General features: G+C 43.8%; 1 protein-coding gene across 6 annotated transcripts in view; it reads left to right on the forward strand.

Annotated features, from left to right (window-relative positions):
* CRHR2 (corticotropin releasing hormone receptor 2) overlaps positions 1–17745 on the forward strand; it is a 202206-nt gene that overhangs the window by 136047 nt on the left and 48414 nt on the right. For all 6 annotated transcript variants that reach the window (XM_081834465.1, XM_081834467.1, XM_081834466.1 and 3 more), the window contains one exon: positions 16343–16460. In XM_081834465.1, the coding sequence (XP_081690591.1) occupies positions 16343–16460 (118 nt within the window). The remainder of the gene's footprint in view (positions 1–16342; positions 16461–17745) is intronic.

Genomic DNA, 17745 nt, shown 5'->3' on the forward strand with positions numbered 1-17745 from the left:
CCGTTGGCACACACCACCTGTGTTTTGCGATTAGAAGGAGCGATGCTAAAATCGCTGTTGGGTATGGATGGATGTCAGAAAGCTAATGCTTTGCACAGCCATTTTGAGCTTGTTCTAGGGGACGCAGGGGTTTCTCAAAACAATAGGGGTTTCTTAAAACAATAGCAGTCACGGTGAGCAAAGATCCCTAAAAGATTGGTGTGAGTTGCAACCGGTCAAAGTAGGGTGACACTGTTGTCTAGTATAAGGCAGATTTATATGTTCATAGGAAGCCAAAATTCCCCACCCTTGCTGGAGGAATTCCTGCTTGTTCGATGGGAAATTCAGACTTACAACAGCTGTTGCAGGCTGCGGCTGAAGATCTACTCTGTGTAGCTTAATGTTTTTGAAAAATAAAATTTCTGTATATTACAGCTCGCACAGCAAGGGCAAACTTGTGCATAGAAGGGAGGAAAGTTCTCTGGAAGGTTAAAAGTACATGGGACAAGTTTTGCCCAGGAATTTTTGCATGGGATGGTCAAAGGTTCATTCTGGGAACCTGAAGATTAAGATTAAGAAATTGTCCCATTTTCTGTGGATTTTTTTTATGTGCACTGTTTAGAAATGCAATTAAATTGAGTTCTATAGAAATGTTAGGAAGGAAGGAAGGAAGGAAGGAAGGAAGGAAGGAAGGAAGGAAGGAAGGCTAGAACACTTTAAGAGTGTTGGAAAATATTAGAGAGCACAACTGGGCACTGAAGGAAGAAGGAACTAGGAAAATACCATGAAGGGAAACAAAAGCTGAACTGAGGGATAAAAATTATTATGGTAAGTATTGGCTTGGTTAGGGAAACAGTCTACAGTTCTAGATGACTACATTTATTTCTCATTGTTCTAAAAAAAAAAAATTGCTCTTATGGGTAATGGGCTCCAACTATAAAATTATGATTTTTTAACTCTAAAATCATTTCTTCAGAATCTGTTTATCTTGTTGCTTTACTAAATATTGTTGCAGCTAAGCACCACACTTCTCTAGCCAGTATTGGGATTGGGTTGGGCCACTTAAAGTCCAGCATGTTAGCAGGCAGTTCATTCAACTTCCTGCCTTTTCATCCTAAGCTCTCAAGTAGGAGTCACGTTCCCAAATACTTTCTTTTCCAGATGCTTTTGATGCCTCTGAGCAGCAGAAAACGTACAAAATACCTACCGATTACCTATTCCTCTTGGGAACATTTGTGTTCCCTGGCTCAAGGAAAACGGCAAAGCGGTTCCTTTTGGGATTGGTTTCATCCCAATCCTTAAACCATCACAACACTTCAGCCAAAATGTCAGCCTGTTCTTAACAGCGAATGACTTTATCCTAAAAATGTATTACCACATCATGCCAGTAATGTCACTGATGTGGGTTTTTTTTTTACACGGCCATATTTTTAGAATGTGCTCAGGGTGGATTCGTATCTCGAGGCTCAGAAAAAAATCCTCGAGACTTCGTTCTGTCTCTCTCAAATTCAGTGTTCCATAGGTAAAGGGTAAAGGGACCCCTGACCATTAGGTCCAGTCATGGACGACTCTGGGGTTGTGGCTCTCATCTCGCTTTATTGGCCAAGGGAGCCGGCGTTTGTCTGCAGACAGCTTCCGGGTCAATGATGCAAAAAAGAGGAGGGGTCATACTATCATATGTGGTGGACATGTGTAAAGGTAAAGGTAAAGAGACCCCTGACCATTAGGTCCAGTTGTGACCAACTCTGGGGTTGCGGCACTCATCTCGCTTTACTGGCCAAGGGAGCCGGCGTACAGCTTCCAGGTCATGTGGCCAGCAGGACTAAGCCACTTCTGGCGAACCAGAGCAGTGCACGGAAATGCCGTTTACCTTCCCACCGGAGCGGTACCTATTTGTCTACTTGCACTTTTTGGTGTGCTTTTGAACTGCTAGGTTGGCAGGAGCAGGGACCGAGCAACGGGAGCTCACCCCATCGTGGGGATTCGAACCACCGACCTTCTGATCGGCAACTCTTAGGCTCTGTGGTTTAACCCACAGCACCACCCGTGTCCCTTCAGTGTTCCGTACAGAGCTCCTAATATTGATTCTGGCTCTGTAGAATCCGCACAACCTTTCGCCAACCTCGTGTGTGCCAAAGACTTTTCTGCCTTTTGGGGTCTCTCTTTAACAAAATCCATTTGAGCTTTACACCGTATAAGGAAATCTACAATCTAATCTGTTTCAGTATCATGTCTTTCCCCTGTAAAGCAGAGCAAACTGTACGATAAGGAATCCGCCAGTTTCTTGAAAGGTTATCAGGAGTTCCTTGCTGCGAAGATTAGCAAAGGTGGACATATTACATGGCGGACTCAGCTGCATTAGTCAAGAAACAGTGTTTGGAATGTGTTATAAGCATGCAACACCCAGATGGCGCCAGAGAGCAAAACAAAATTCTAAGCGATTTTCGATAGTGTTTCCCCCCCCCTTTTGTTATACCAATTTAATTTCTGGCTTATTTATAGCGGGGGGGGGGGGCGTTCCTGTGTGTAGATCTACCCAGGATCAGAACATGCCTAGAAGTGTGCAGTCACAAGGAAATCTCGGGTGTTCTGTGCTTTGTTTAGAATCGTAAAATTGTGGCATTGGAAATTACCTATGGGGTCCTTTAGTCCAACCCCCTGCAATTTATATCCTGCCTCTCAAATGTAGTTCATCTCTCTTTTTTTGTTACAATATATAGATATTGAAAAACACAGGTGCAAATAATTTCCACAACTGTTCCTTCTCAGTCAGAAAAACATGCACAAATATACATATACTAATCAATATCATCTATATCTATACCATCTATATCTACATCTACATCTACATCTACATCTACATCTATATCTATATCATCATCTATATCTATACACACACACACACACACACACACACACATATATATTAATCAATACTACTCTATTCCAAACTTTAAAATGGACAGCGTAATGCTGGTGGTCAACAAAAGAGGTTTAAAGACTGTCTCAAAGCAAAAACTTTCTTTAGAAAAATGTAGTATAAACGCCAACAATTGGGAAACACTGGCCTGCGAGCTCTCCAATTGGAGAACAGCCTTTACCAAAGGGGTCATGGGCTTTGAAGACACTCGAACTCAGGACGCAAGGGAGAAACGTGCTAAGAGGAAGGCATGCTTGACAAATCCACACCATGATCAATTCCCACCTGGAAACCAGTGTTCCCACTGTGGAAGGACGTGTGGATCCAGAACTGGCCTCCACAGTCACTTACGGACTCACTGTTAAAACTGTGTTTATGGAAGACAAATCTTACTTGGCTACGAGTGACCACCAAAGAAGATGAATTAATCAATAAATGCCAGTTCTTAAAAAAGAACAGCTTCTCCTTGGTCTTGTAGCTCCAATTTGTAATGGCAGCGTGTGATTTTAACATGGTAGAAGTTTACAAAATGGAACTCATGCAGTGTAAATGTTGCGAGATAAAGGACAGATAAAGGACTTCTTTGTGCAGCATGCAGTTAATCTATGGAACTCACTGCCACAGGAGGCAGCGATGAACACCAGCTTGGATGGCTTTGAAAAGGTTTAGACAAATTCATGGGGGAAGAGTCTACCAATAGCTACTAGTCATGGTGCCTAAACACGGCCTCCATGGTCGGAGGCAGTAATGCTTTTGAACAACAGTTGCTGGGAACTGCAGAAGAGGAGAGGTTTCCTGTGCTCAGGTTCTGCATGAAGGTTTTGCACAGGCGGTTGCTGTGAGAATGAGATGCTGGACTAGATGGGTCATTGGCCAGATCAGGGGCACTGACTCTTGGGGGCTGAGCTGTTTTGGGCCACCTCAATATTTTGGGGGAGCAAACCCAGCCTCCCCATGCAGGGCCAGATTTAGGTTTGATGAGGCCCTAAGCTACTGAAGGCAATGGGGCCCTTTATATGTCCAGCTGTCCTTTGTCAACAACAAATTGTCGCTTTTTTGTGTTGACTATATGCTATATGGTGGGATGTGGGTGGCGCTGTGGGTTAAACCACAGAGCCTAGGACTTGCTGATCAGAAGGTCGGCGGTTCGAATCCCTGCGAAGGGGTGAGCTCCTGTTGCTCAGTCCCTGCTCCTGCCAACCTAGCAGTTCGAAAGCACATCAAAGTGCAAGTAGATAAATAGGTACCACTCCGGCGGGAAGGTAAATGGTGTTTCCGTGTGCTGCTCTGGTTCGCCAGAAGCGGCTTAGTCATGCTGGCCACATGACCTGGAAGCTGTACACCGGCTCCATCGGCCAATAAAGTGAGATGAGCACCGCAACCCCAGAGTCGGTCACGGCTGAACCTAAAGGTCAGGGGTCCCTTTACCTTTATAGACCAATGCTATATGGTCATTGATGGACCTAATAGGTAGCTCAAGCCATTTGCACATTTTACCATGCAGCCAGTCCATGCAGAATGTAGGCACCCTATATATAGAAAGGAGCAAACCAGTGATATTTTAGGGAGCAGGCTAGCAAGTGGGGCCCATGAATTACATCATAGGAGCCGACACAACACAAAACACTGTTGCTGTATGTAGGGTTTATTTTATTTCTTTTTTATCTTATATTTTGGAAATGTGCAGCCAGTTTTTTTCCCCTTTATTTTTTTGGGGGGCCCCCAAGAGAGGGGCCCTAAGCTATAGCTTGTTTAGCTTATACGTAAATGTAAAAGTGCTCTGATGGTGTTTCCTGCTTGGCAGGGGGTTGGACTCGATGGCCCTTGTGGTCTCTTCCAACTCTATGATTCTATGATTCTATGTGTGGGACGCATGTAAATGTTGCGAGATAAAGGACAGATAAAGGACTTCTTTAACTTATACGTAAATGTGTGGGACGCTCTGGTGCACGGCACTCACCACGGCGCCCGGCCTCCTCCCCACACCCCATTGCAATCGCGCATTTTAATGATCTGTGTCATTGCCAGAACAGAGTCATTTGGGCAGGCGCTGGCTATGCCTGCCATAGAAATCCGGGAGCAATGGATTTCAGACTTGGGCGGAGATATCAGTGGGCTTGATCTGCCCCTTTGAGCGTGTTCCATTCCTGTTGATTTCAAAGAGAGGAGGGAGAGATGTATCTTTTTGACTCGCTTCCCAGTGGATAATCAGCAGGATGTAAAAGTGCTAGGCTTCTCCCGATTTGCACTCGCTGCTTTTTAATGAGAGATGCTTGAGGAATGCAACTCAAATGGGTTTTGATAATGGATTTGTGAATTCCAGGGCAGCACTTGAGCTCTGTCTCATGTGGAATTGCTTCTTACGTCAAGGACCCACTTCCGTCCCAGTTGCTTATTTAAGCATCAAGATTTATTTATTTATTTTTAAGGCTGGGAAGTATGCACACCAAAAATACATAAATGAGACCAAAAAAAAAATGCACAGTTGCTCAGTTTGCACTCAGGTTCTTTCATGTTGTTTAGTCGTGTTCGACTCTTCGTGTCCCCATGGACCAGAGCATGCCAGGCACTCCTGTCTTCCACTGCCTCCCGCAGTTTGGTCAAACTCATGCTGGTGGCTTCGAGAACACTGCCCCACCATCTCGTCCTCTGTCGTCCCCTTCTCCTTGTGCCCTCCATCTTTCCCAACATCAGGGTCTTTTCCAGGGAATCTTCTCTTCTCATGAGGTGGCCAAAGTATTGGAGCCTCAGCTTCAGGAACTGTCCTTCCAGTGAGCACTCAGGGCTGATTTCCTTCAGAATGGATAGGTTTGATCTTCTTGCAGTCCATGGGACTCTCAAGAGTCTCCTCCAGCACCAGAATTCAAAAGCATCCATTCTTCGGCGATCAGCCTTCTTTATGGTCCAGCTCTCACTTCCATACATCACTACTGGGAAAACCATAGCTTTAACTATATGGACCTTTGTTGGCAAGGTGATGTCTCTGCTTTTTAAGATGCTCTCTAGGTTTGTCATTGCTTTTCTCCCAAGAAGCAGGTGTCTTTTAATTTCGTGGCTGCTGTCATCATCTGCAGTGATCATGGAGCCCAAGAAAGTAAAATCTCTCGCTGCCTCCATTTCTTCCCCTTCTATTTGCCAGGAGGTGCTGGTAGCAGTGGCCATGATCTAAGTTTTTTTGATGTTGAGTTTCAGACCATATTTTGTGCTGTCTTTCACCCTCATTAAGAGGTTCTTTAATTCCTCCTCACTTTCTCCCATCAAGCTTGTGTCCTCTGCATATCTGAGGTTGTGAGGTTCTTCCATAAGCTATACATAATCGGCTGTGGGATAATTAATTATGATTGGATTTATATCCCACCTTTTTCTTCAAGGAGCTCAGGATAGCATGCATGGTCCTGTCCCTCTTCATTTAATTCCCACAATTAGGTAGGTTAGGTTGAGAGGCAGTGACTGGCCCAAGGTCAACAGTGATCATCATGGCCAAGTGGGAATTTGAACCCTGGTCTCCCAGGTCCTAGTCCGACACTCTAACCACCACACCACACTGGGTAATGCATTGGATTCTGTTGTTTATGCGGCGCTTAAGCTCGTTCCTTCACTGTGATTAGCCCAGCCCTGTCCTTTGTCCCTGCAGGTGCATAAAATATGTGCATCATCAAAGGCAAAGTAATCTATTGGCCAATATGCCTAGATATGCAATATGTGCAAGAAGGAGAATGGAAATCCGGTTTGCTGCTAGGTTAAGGTTTCCTTGCTCAAAACATGATTACTCACAAACATAAATCAATAAAGATATTATTTTGGAATTAAAACTCACCCACTCTCCCTAAGATCCACAGCCAAACCTTAGAATGCTTAATGCAGTGAGTGGAGGAAGGGGGTGAAACTCTGGTGGGTTGGAGGAGACAGGAACGGTTCTTGTGACCAGGGGATATTATTATTATTATTATTATTATTATTATTAATAATAATAATAATACCCCGCCCATCTGGCTGGGTTTCCCTAGCCACTCTGGGTGACTCCCAACAGAATAATAATAACAAGATAAAACATCAAACTTTAAAAACTTCCCTAAGCAGGGCTGCCTTCAGATGTCTTCTAAAAGTCAGAATGCATTTGTTGCACAATGTATGCAATGTGTACACACTGTGTCCCTATAATGCATGAGTATGATATTGTAATTGTTTTTGAAGCATGTTTTTACATAGGTAAAGGTAAAGGTACCCCTGCCCGTACAGGCCAGTCGTGTCCGAATCTAGGGTTGTGCGCCCATCTCACTTAAGAGGCCGGGGGCCAGCGCTGTCCGTAGACACTGGTCACGTGGCCAGCGTGACAAGCTGCATCTGGCGAGCCAGCGCAGCACACGGAAACACCGTTTACCTTCCCGCTAGTAAGCGGTCCCTATTTATCTACTTGCACCCGGGGGTGCTTTCGAACTGCTAGATTGGCAGGCGCTGGGACCGAGCAACGGGAGCGCACCCCGCCCCGGGGATTTGAACCGCCGACCTGACGATCGGCAAGTCCTAGGCGCTGAGGTTTTACCCACAGCGCCACCCGCGCCCCTGTATATTTTTACATAACCGGGTGTAAAGCTCAAGTCAGGCCAAGGTGAAGTAGTGAGACAGAAATAAGGGTGGGGGACAGGTCTGTGTGGGTTAGACTGAAATTGAGATTCCTATAGCCATCTATCCCTTTTGCAAAGGTGATTATAAAGGATGCACGATATTTACTATGCCAAATGAATCATCTCTATATGTTTCGGTGGGTGGACCCTTCTGTATCTCCACTATAAAGTACAAATCAGTCTATTTGGGGTCCGAGTCAATTTTGGGTACATTCATTCATACATATTCTCTGTCGCTTTTGTGCAGATAATATGTGGGGCTCAAAAAGAAGTTCCATTCTGAAATTAATCATAAAACACGTATTTCTAAATGTATTTTACCCTGAAATGTGTAATATGAATACGTTCTGATACATTATTTGAGTCTGGAACTGTATTGCCAGGCGAAGAGAAGTGCAAAATCGGAAAGATGCAATCGATGCCATAGTCCAGCAGGTGCAAAATAACACAGTTTGCTTAAAAAAATGGGACCAAGTCTCTGCATAATCCAGTCCCCTGGCCTTAGCTCCTTTCCATCACACAATCTGCTGTGGGCAGGTGATACGCCTGAATCTCTGTATGTCTGCATCCGAAAACCATCCAACATTTCTCTGATGAAAATAGGGACATCCTATTCCATCCTCATAATAATTTTATTATTTATACTCTGCCCATCTGACTGGATAGCCCCAGTCACTCTGGGCAGCTTCCAACTTACATAAAAAAGGTAAAGGGACCCGTGACCATTAGCTCCAGTCGTGGCCGACTCTGGGGTTGTGGCGCTCATCTCGCTTTATTGGCCGAGGGAGCTGGCGTACAGCTTCCGGGTCATGTGGCCAGCATGACTAAACCACTTCTGGCGAACCAGAGCAGCGCACGGAAACGCTGTTTACCTTCCCGTCGGAGTGGTACCTATTTATCTACTTGCACTTTGACGTGCTTTCGAACTGCTAGGTTGGCAGGAGCAAGGACCGAGCAACGGGAGCTCACCCCATTGCAGGGATTCGAACCGCCGACCTTCTGATCAGCAAGTCCTAGGCTCTGTGGTTTAACCCACAGTGCCACCCGCGTCCCATTTTTCCAACTTACATAAAACATAATAAAACATTTTAAAACTTCCTTCCACAGGGCTGTCTTCAGATGTCTTCTAAAGCTTGTCTACTTACTTATCTCCTTGTCTCAGGGGTCACATGACTCCATTCCTCTAACATTTCTCTTCGGACCAGTTTCTGTCACTCATCTTAAGCTACTTCACATTGTTGTTATGAGGGTTTGAGGATTAAACGGGAGACGAGAACTGCAGGTCCCCTCGAACTTCTTGGAGGAAAGGAGGTATATGTTAACAAAGATGTTGGCGATAAATCAACCCACAAAACTATTTGGTGATATTGGGCCAGACACACTCTCTCCACCGCACCTACCTCACAGGGTTGATGTGAGGAGAAAAGGAAGAATGGACAATTAAAATTAGCCTGAGCTCCTTAGGGTTGTTTTTGTTGTTGTTTAGTCGATTAGTCGTGTCCGACTCTTCGTGACCCCATGGACCACAGCATGCCAGGCACTCCTGTCTTCCACTGCCTCCCGCAGTTTGGTCAAACTCTTCCTTGTAGCCTTGAGAACACTGTCCAACCATCTCGTCCTCTGTCGTCCCCTTCTCCTTGTGCCCTCCATCTTTCCCAACATCAGGGTCTTTTCCAGGGAGTCTTCTCTTCTCATGAGGTGACCAAAATATTGGAGTCTCAGCTTCAGGATCTGTCCTTCCAGTGAGCACTCAGGGCTGATTTCCTTCAGAATGGATAGGTTTGATCTTCTTGCAGTCCATGGGACTCTCAAGAGACTCCTCTAGCACCATAATTCAAAAGCATCAATTATTCGGCAATCAGCCTTCTTTATGGTCCAGCTCTCACTTCCATACATCACTACTGGGAAAACCATAGCTTTAATTATACGGACATTTGTTGGCAAGGTGATGTCTCTGCTTTTTAAGATGCTGTCTAGGTTTGTCAGTGCTTTTCTCCCAAGAAGCAAGCATCTTTTAATTTCATGGCTGCTGTCACCATCTGCAGTGATCATGGAGCCCAAGAAAGTAAAATCTCTCACTGCCTCCATTTCTTCCCCTTCTATTTGCCAGGAAGTGATGGGACCAGTGACCATGATCTTAGGTTGTTGTTGTTTTTTATGTTGAGCTTCAAACCATATTTGGCGCTCTCCTCTTTCACCCTCAATAAAAGGTTCTTTAATTCCTCCTCACTTTCTGCCATCAAGGTTGTGTCATCTGCATATCTGAGGTTGTTGTTTCTTCCAGCAATCTTAATTCCGGCTTGGGATTCATCCAGCCCAGCCTTTCGCATGGGTACAAATGCCAAAAAAACAAAAACAAAAAAGTTGCAGAATTACTCTTACAAACACAAGGTAAATCTTCTGAGATATAATAGTGAAGTATTTCTCCAGTTTTATAGGACAAGAAAAGAAACGGAGAAGGAATTAGAAGCTATTGGAAGGAAACACCTATGTAGTGGTGATATTTAACTAATTAACTATTTAATCTCTTTGAGCCGCACACCTTCCACAAAACAATTTTTTTTGAATGCGCTCTGGGAGGACCAGAGCAGAACATATTAAAAACAATCTAACAAAGAAAATGAACCAATAAAACCAACAGCAGCAGAACAAAGCACAACAACTTTGCTTCGGAGCCAGCCTAAATAATTCAGTCAAAGTTTTTAAAAAGGTCTGGGAAAATGAAAAACGAAAAGAAGTTTCGGCTGCTGCCTAAATCTGGTGATGGGGGAAAGAAGGAAAGGGAAGAAGGAAGGAAGAAAACAAGAAAAGAGAGAAACCTTTACAGCTCTGTTCCTAGGGAGAGGCTGAAAATGTTGGCCATTGAAACCCAGGGCACTTCCAAACGAAGCTTTTAATATTTGACATTTTATTATGTTTTATATGTGCTGGAAGCCACCCAGAGTAAGTAGGGTATCAATAAAATATAATAGCAACAGCAATATTTTATTTATTATTATTATTATTATTATTATTATTATTATTATTATTATTTTGAGCATACATCCTGATTGGTTTGCAGGGCGATTACACAATGTGGGCTATTTGGTGAGCATGCATTCTGATCTGTGACATTGCATCAAAGGAAACACACCATTTCCCCCTGCATTTCCTGGTCATTTTCCTTCCTGCAAAACATCCAATTTTTTTGAGGGCGGGGGGGGGAGGATATAAATGGACTTGTCGTACGAGACGTCCCGATCCGTTGCAATGGCGCAACCCGAATTTTTTCATTTATAAAAGTATTTATAGCTTGCCAGTTCATGCAATACAGCACAGCAGTGTGCTACAATATATACATGATGACTGGCTAATAAAATAAATAAAATCTAAACAGCTGCAAGGTCTGTCAGCTTTAACAAGTCTTCAAAAGATGCCTGAAAGTCGGAAGCAAAGGGCCTGTTGCAGCTCTGCTGGAAAACTGTTCCACAGCATAGGACTGGCAATGTGAGTGAGTGAGTGAGTGAGTGAGTGAGTGAGTGAGTGAATGAATGAATGAATGAATATTTGTGTCAACCATCAGCCATAGCAATAAAACAACAATACGATATACAGAGAATAAAAATAAAAAGTCAATTATATAAAATACATTTTGGGGTTTTGAATCAATAGTCAAATAGTGGATCTTATTCTAATTGCTCCAGCTAAAAACCTTGCAGCCTTTGCTGTCACCTGCTCATCTTGATCTGCCAAGAGAAAGGGCACTGCGGTAGTGGCTGGGTGACCCAAAATGGACAATAGAAGAGGGGTGATAATCTCATTCCTCAAGTCTTTATGAAAAGTGCAAGCCAGAAGGTCATGCGCCACCGATTCGGTACTGCCATCTCCATAGGGACATAAGATTTTTTCATGTGGAATCTGTTGGAATCGTCCCTCGAGCACAGCTGAGGGCAAGACATTCAATCTTGCAAGAGTAAAAGCGTGTCTATATTTTAGAATTGCTAGGTGAAATGTTTGAACTAGAGGGGAGGCTAGTCCAGCCTTTGTAACACATGAGGCAATGAGGCTTTTGAGCTTGCTGATCGGAAGGTCGGCGGTTTGAATCCCCATGACGGAGTGAGCTCCCATTGCTCGGTCCCAGCTCCTGCCATCCTAGCAGTTTGAAAGCACACCAGTACAAGCAGATAAATAGGTACCGTGGCAGCGGGAATGTAAACAGTGCTTCCATGCGCTCTGGCACTCGTCATGGTCTCCGTGCACCAGTAGCAGTTTGGTCATGCTGGCCACATGACCTGGAAAGCTGTCTGTGGACAAACGCCGGCTCCCTCAGCCTGAAAGTGAGATGAGCGCTACAACCCCATAGTCACCTTTGACTGGACTTAACCATCCAGGGGTCCTTTACCTTTTACCTTTTTTTACCTATGGCTTGTCTTATCATTCCGCTTTTATTTTTCACCTTAATGCAATATTTCTGTCTCTCTCTGTGTGTATATTTCTGTGTCGTGCGTTGCTTGATTTCGATTCGGCACCCAGACATATCATTATTTTTTAGCCAAGGGCAGTGAACATGGCAGTTTTCACCTTTCCTGCAGCTTTCGGTGCAAATCATGTTTTCAATTTGTTTTTTTAAAAAATAATTTTAAAAATCCAGTGCATCTGAAGCTGCAAGGAGCTTTTTAAAAAACCACCTTCTCTCCTGTTGGATAATTTTGCAAAACCTAATTGGAATGAAACTTCTAATGCCCCCAGGCTGTGCTGCTGCAAACACACACACAGAGGCACACAGTCAGAGAGTGAAAGAGCTGCAGCAGCCCTTGGAATATAATTTTTGAGCTCCAATACGCGGTGGGTGTTGAAAAGACCTTCGATATTGTGGAGTGTGAAAGTTCGGGGAAATAATATCTCGGAGCCATTCTCCACCTCATTAAGACTCTGATGCGGTGCTCTTTATGCAAAATGTTTAGCAACTGGAAAATGAGGAATGAAGCTGCTTTGCACAAGCCATTAATTCTGAAGCGGTTTCACAGTAGTCTTCTTAAAGTGCAGACAATTATTCCGGAGCCAACGGTTTGCAGATTGCAGCCTATCCCAGCATTTCTTCATTTGCATACTGCAAGATATCTGCTAGCATGCCATAAGAAATGAACAAATCAAAATTCTCCTGCGAGGCCGAAAACTCCCCCGCACAACAGGATGTTCTGACCTCCTTATATTAAGCCTGATTCATTTGTTTGTATATTAAACTTCATTTTATTGTTATAATTACAGTGGTGCTCCGCAAGACGAATGCCTCTCAAGACGAAAAACTCGCTAGACGAGTTTTCCGTTTTTGAGTCATTCCGCAAGACGAATTTCCCTATGGGCTTGCGAGTTCTTGCGAGTTTGTTTCCTTTTTCTTAAAGCCGCTAAGCCGTTAATAGCTGCTAAGCCGCTAATAGCCGTGCTTCGCAAGACGAAGAAACTGCAAGACAAAGAGACTCGCAGAACGAATTAATTTCGTCTTGCGAGGCACCACTGTAATTTCATTTCTACGCCGCTTCATATTTTAAAGGGGGTAAATCTCAGAGTGGTTCACAACTCATTAAAACACCACATTAAACAATCCAGAATAATAATAAAGATTCAAGCTTCGAGGAAAATATTTCAGATCCTTCTCAAAGCGACATTTTGTTTTCCCCATATTATTTACCTACTTGATTTATAGAGCTGCTCCACGGCAGAAGTACTCTAGGAAGGCAGTGGGGTGTAGTGGTTAGAGTGCTAGAGAGACCAGGGTTCAAATTCACACTCAGTCATGAAGCTCCTTGGGTGACCTTGGAGATGCAAAAAAGAGGAGGGGTCATACTATCATATGTGGTGGACATGTGTAAAGGTAAAGAGACCCCTGAGCATTAGGTCCAGTCGTGGCTGACTCTGGGGTTGCGGCACTCATCTCGCTTTATTGGCCGAGGGAGCCGGCATACAGCTTCCGGGTCATGTGGCCAGCATGACTAAGCTGCTTCTGGCAAACCAGAGCAGCGCACGGAAACGCCGTTTGCCTTCCCACCCGAGCGTTACCTATTTATCTACTTGCACTTTGACGTGCTTTCGAACTGCTAGGTTGGCAGGAGCTGGGACCGAGCAACGGGAGCTCACCCTGTCGCAGGGATTCGAACTGCTGACCTTCTGATCAGCAGTCCTAGGCTCTGTTGTTTAACCCACAGCGCCACCTGTGTAATTCGTGGACATGTGTAGCCATTGGCAAATACTGGAATGATATTTACAATGAGTTTAAGAAACTATTTAAAATCACCTTTAAAAAAACCCTAGAGATTTTCCTAACTGGTATACTACCACCAGAAATTAAAAATGATATAAGATCATTGTTTATGTATGGTATGACAGCAGCTAGAACCGTTATAGCAAGGAACTGGAAGAATGACACGCTTCCAGAGATTACAGATTGGCAGATACTCATGTTAGAATATCTACAATTAGCAAAACTGACGGGATCAGTTAGAGGACTATCGAAACAAAAAACAACTAGAGAATGGATAATATTTAAGAATGATGTAAAACGTTATTGTACAAATAACTCCATATTAGCAGAAATTGAGTGATATTCATAAAGAAAAAGATCAAAGGAATGTATACAAAGCAGAAAGAAATGATATTATACAATGTAAACCTGTGTAAAAAAGAAAGTTATATCAAACAGTATAATGAGAAGGATGGGAGGAATTGTGCTGATGAGTACTTTTACTATGTAAATAACTTTGTCTCTTTTTTTAAAAAAAAATATGATTTCTTTGTTTCTTATCTTTGTTACTTCTTTATTTATTTTTTTCTTTGTACATTTTCTATTTTATATAATTTTCTTTTTTCTTTTTTACCTGTCAAGAGATAGTACATAATGTTTGTATGGACATGCAAATCCTTTAATCAATAAAGAATTGATAGTTCAAAGAAAACAAAAACAAATTCCCACTCAGTCATGGAGCTCCCTGCGTGACCTTGCTGTCAGTCTCAGCCCCTTAACCTACATCGCAGGGTCGTTGTGGGGATAAACTGAGGAGGGAACGGAGACCATGGACTCCTTGGAGAAAAAGTTGGGATAGAAAGGCAATAAGAGAGCCAGTGTGGTGTAGTGGTTAAGAGCTATGGACTTGTAATCTGGGGAACCGGGTTTGATTCCCTGCTCCTCCACATGCAGCTGCTGGGTGACCTTGGGCTAGTCACACTTCTCTGAAGTCTCTCAGCCCCACTCACCTCACAGAGTGTTTGTTGTGGGGGAGGAAGGGAAAGGAGGTTGGTAGCCGCTTTGAGACTCCTTCGGGTAGTGATAAAGCAGGGTATCAAATCCAAACTCTTCCTCTTCTTCTTCAATAAGCTTTTTCAAAAGGTCCTTATGAAAACTCAGCAGCATTTTAATCCACATTCCTCCTAATAGGCACATGCAGATTTTGCAATGTGTATGAAATTTTGCATCAGGTGCACATTATTGCAAAGCAGTTCCCGCCAACCTAATGCATTTCATATGTTATTTTCACCAAAATGTTCACTTTAATGTTCATTTTAAAAAGATGTGCTTTTAAAGAAAAAAATTTGGCTGGAAAACTGCATTGCAAAATTTGGAGATGTGGGAATTGCCCGGAATAGCTGTGTTTCAGTTCTTACAGTGTTTCAGAAACTGTGAATTGGGTCGGTTCGACTTTCTCCCTCAATATGTCTCTTGTTCCGTCAGCAAAATGAATTCTCCTTCCACCGTGGAATGTTCTCCCCCCTCCTTTCTCCTATGCCCCCCTCAGATCTGATCTAGGGGTTTCCTGAACCCTCTGGGACAGATTTGGGGAGGGTGTGGGGCATGCGCAGGGAGGGAAGGTAAAATCCGGTTGCGCAAGTGGAAATCCTTGAAGTGATGATATATGGCAGTCAAGTCCTACTCCCAGTATCTCCAACAGTGTCGGATTTACGTATAAGCTAAACAAGCTATAGCTTACAGCCCCACTCTCTTGGGGGGGCCCCAAAAAAATTAAAGGGGGAAAAACTGGATGTACGTTTCCAAAATATAAGATAAAAATAAGATAAAACCTACAGCAATAGTGTTTTGTGTTTTGTAGGCTCCTATGATGTAAGTAATGGCCCCCACATGCTAGCCTGCCCCCTAAAATATCACTGGTTTGCTCATTTCTATATACAGGGTGCCTACATTCTGCATGGACTGGTTGTAACAATTACTTTGATAAAATGCATATTTTGTTATGTGCAAATGGCTTTAGATACCTATGGGTGCCATAAACGACCACATAGCATATATTCAACACAAAAAACAGCAGCAATTTGTTGTTGACAAAGGTCAGCTGGACTTATAAAGGGCCCCATTACCTTCAGTAGCTTAGGGCCGCATCAAACCTAAATCCAGCTCTGATCTCCAACCAGGAACGGGTGCTCTGTAGACCATTTCCACCAGAGAGATGGAATTTGGCCCCCAGTCAAAATGATTTGCCGAAAACCCATGAATCTTGGAAATGAAGCCTCAGTCCCAGTGTCTGTTGAGAACGCCACTCTGCCAGCAGAATTTAGAAGAAGGAAAGAGTCGGAATCCTTGCTGAGCTGCTGCAAATCGCTCTGATCCAGCGGATCCCAGTCTAATTTTTTTCTCCAAATCTTGACATAGGAATGCAGGGGGAGAGTGTGAAAATTCCGCAGTCTTATTAATATTCTAATCCTTAATATTTACTACCACCTATTCTTTTTCTGCCCCTAAGCCTATTTGTTACTTCCAAGAATTTTCTAATTATCTTATATCACAATATTTAGCTAAATATTCTTTAAATTTCTTCTGCCTTTGCCTCTTTAGGAGCATCCGATGCCTTCGGAATATTATCCACTGGAATCTGATCACCACCTTCATCCTGAGGAATGTGATGTGGTTCTTGCTGCAGATGATAGATCACGACATCCACGAAAACAATGAGGTACTAAATCATCATCATCATCATCATCGAATTAAGCATTTTGCAGTTGGCAGTGCAGGGATTGCAGACCAACCAAAGCAGTAGAAATGGAAAAGCATCTCCTGGTCTGCCCCGCAGAGGACTTTAAGGTCCATGAATAATCAGAGTTTAGAGGTCCCGGGCCCTAAGGAAGTCAGATTATCCTCCACCCGGGCCAGGGCCTTCTCAGTGATGGCTCCGACCTGGTGGAATGCTCTGTCCCATGAGAGCAGGGTCCTGCAGGATTCAACTTCCTTTCTCAGGGCCTGTAAGACAGAGCTATTCCGCCTGGCTTTCAATTTGAACTTAGCCTGATCTTTTATTCCCCTTCTTTCCCTCCCCCTCCCCTCTTTATGAAGATTACCCACTCTGGGATCCCACAGCTAATTCTCCCCTGGTCTCCTCGCTGGCCTAAATAGGACTCATTTAGCCAGCTAGCCCTGGTGACTACCTAATGTTTATTGGATGGATTTCCCCCCCTAAATTGATTTCTGAATTTTGAATTTATTGTTATTCACGTTTTATACTGTATGTTATGCTGTTTTTTGTTGCATCAATTAAATGTTTTAAATTGGTTGTTAGCCGCCCTGAGCCCGGTTTTCTGAACTGGGAAGGGCGGGGTATAAATAAAAATATATTTATTTATTTATATATTTCCTTCCTGCATAGCTGGGAAGGGCGGGGTATAAATAAAAATATATTTATTTATTTATATATTTCCTTCCTGCGTTAGAGGGCTGTGTTTGCTATCCTGGGTTACAGTGTTCCAGGCTGACTTTGGGGGGGGGCAGGTGATGCTCTAGTCTGCAAGAGGGTGGGAGGTGGGTACCACGTGGTCTCCTGCACAGCCCTGCCACCTGGTTGGCCCAGAGGGATGCTTGTAAGCCGGACGGGCTGGAGCGCTCATGATGCAAGGGTGCTGAAAACTCATTCTGAAACGATCCGTGCTGAAGAGAAGCAGGGAAACTGATGCGTTCAGGCACAGAGAATTCAAAGTGGGAGGCTGGATGAGGACCCGGTAGTTGAATGCTGGCAAGACAAAGGCCTTGTGGGCAGGTGGTTCTGAGGTCTTCAGCTGGGATAGCTCAGTTGGTAGACCATGAGACTTTTAATCTGAGGGTGGTGGGTTTGAGTACCACGTTGGGCACTGCAGGGGTTTGGACTAGATGGGCATCACGACCCCTTCCAACTCTACAGTATTATGGTTCCATGAAGTCTTCCCCACCCAAGTAGGGTGGCTGTTTGAGACAGGGTACTGCTCACCTTT

This window comes from Podarcis erhardii (assembly GCF_964252035.2).
Source record: "Podarcis erhardii genome assembly, chromosome: 12".
NCBI classification, from domain to species: Eukaryota; Metazoa; Chordata; class Lepidosauria; order Squamata; family Lacertidae; genus Podarcis; species Podarcis erhardii.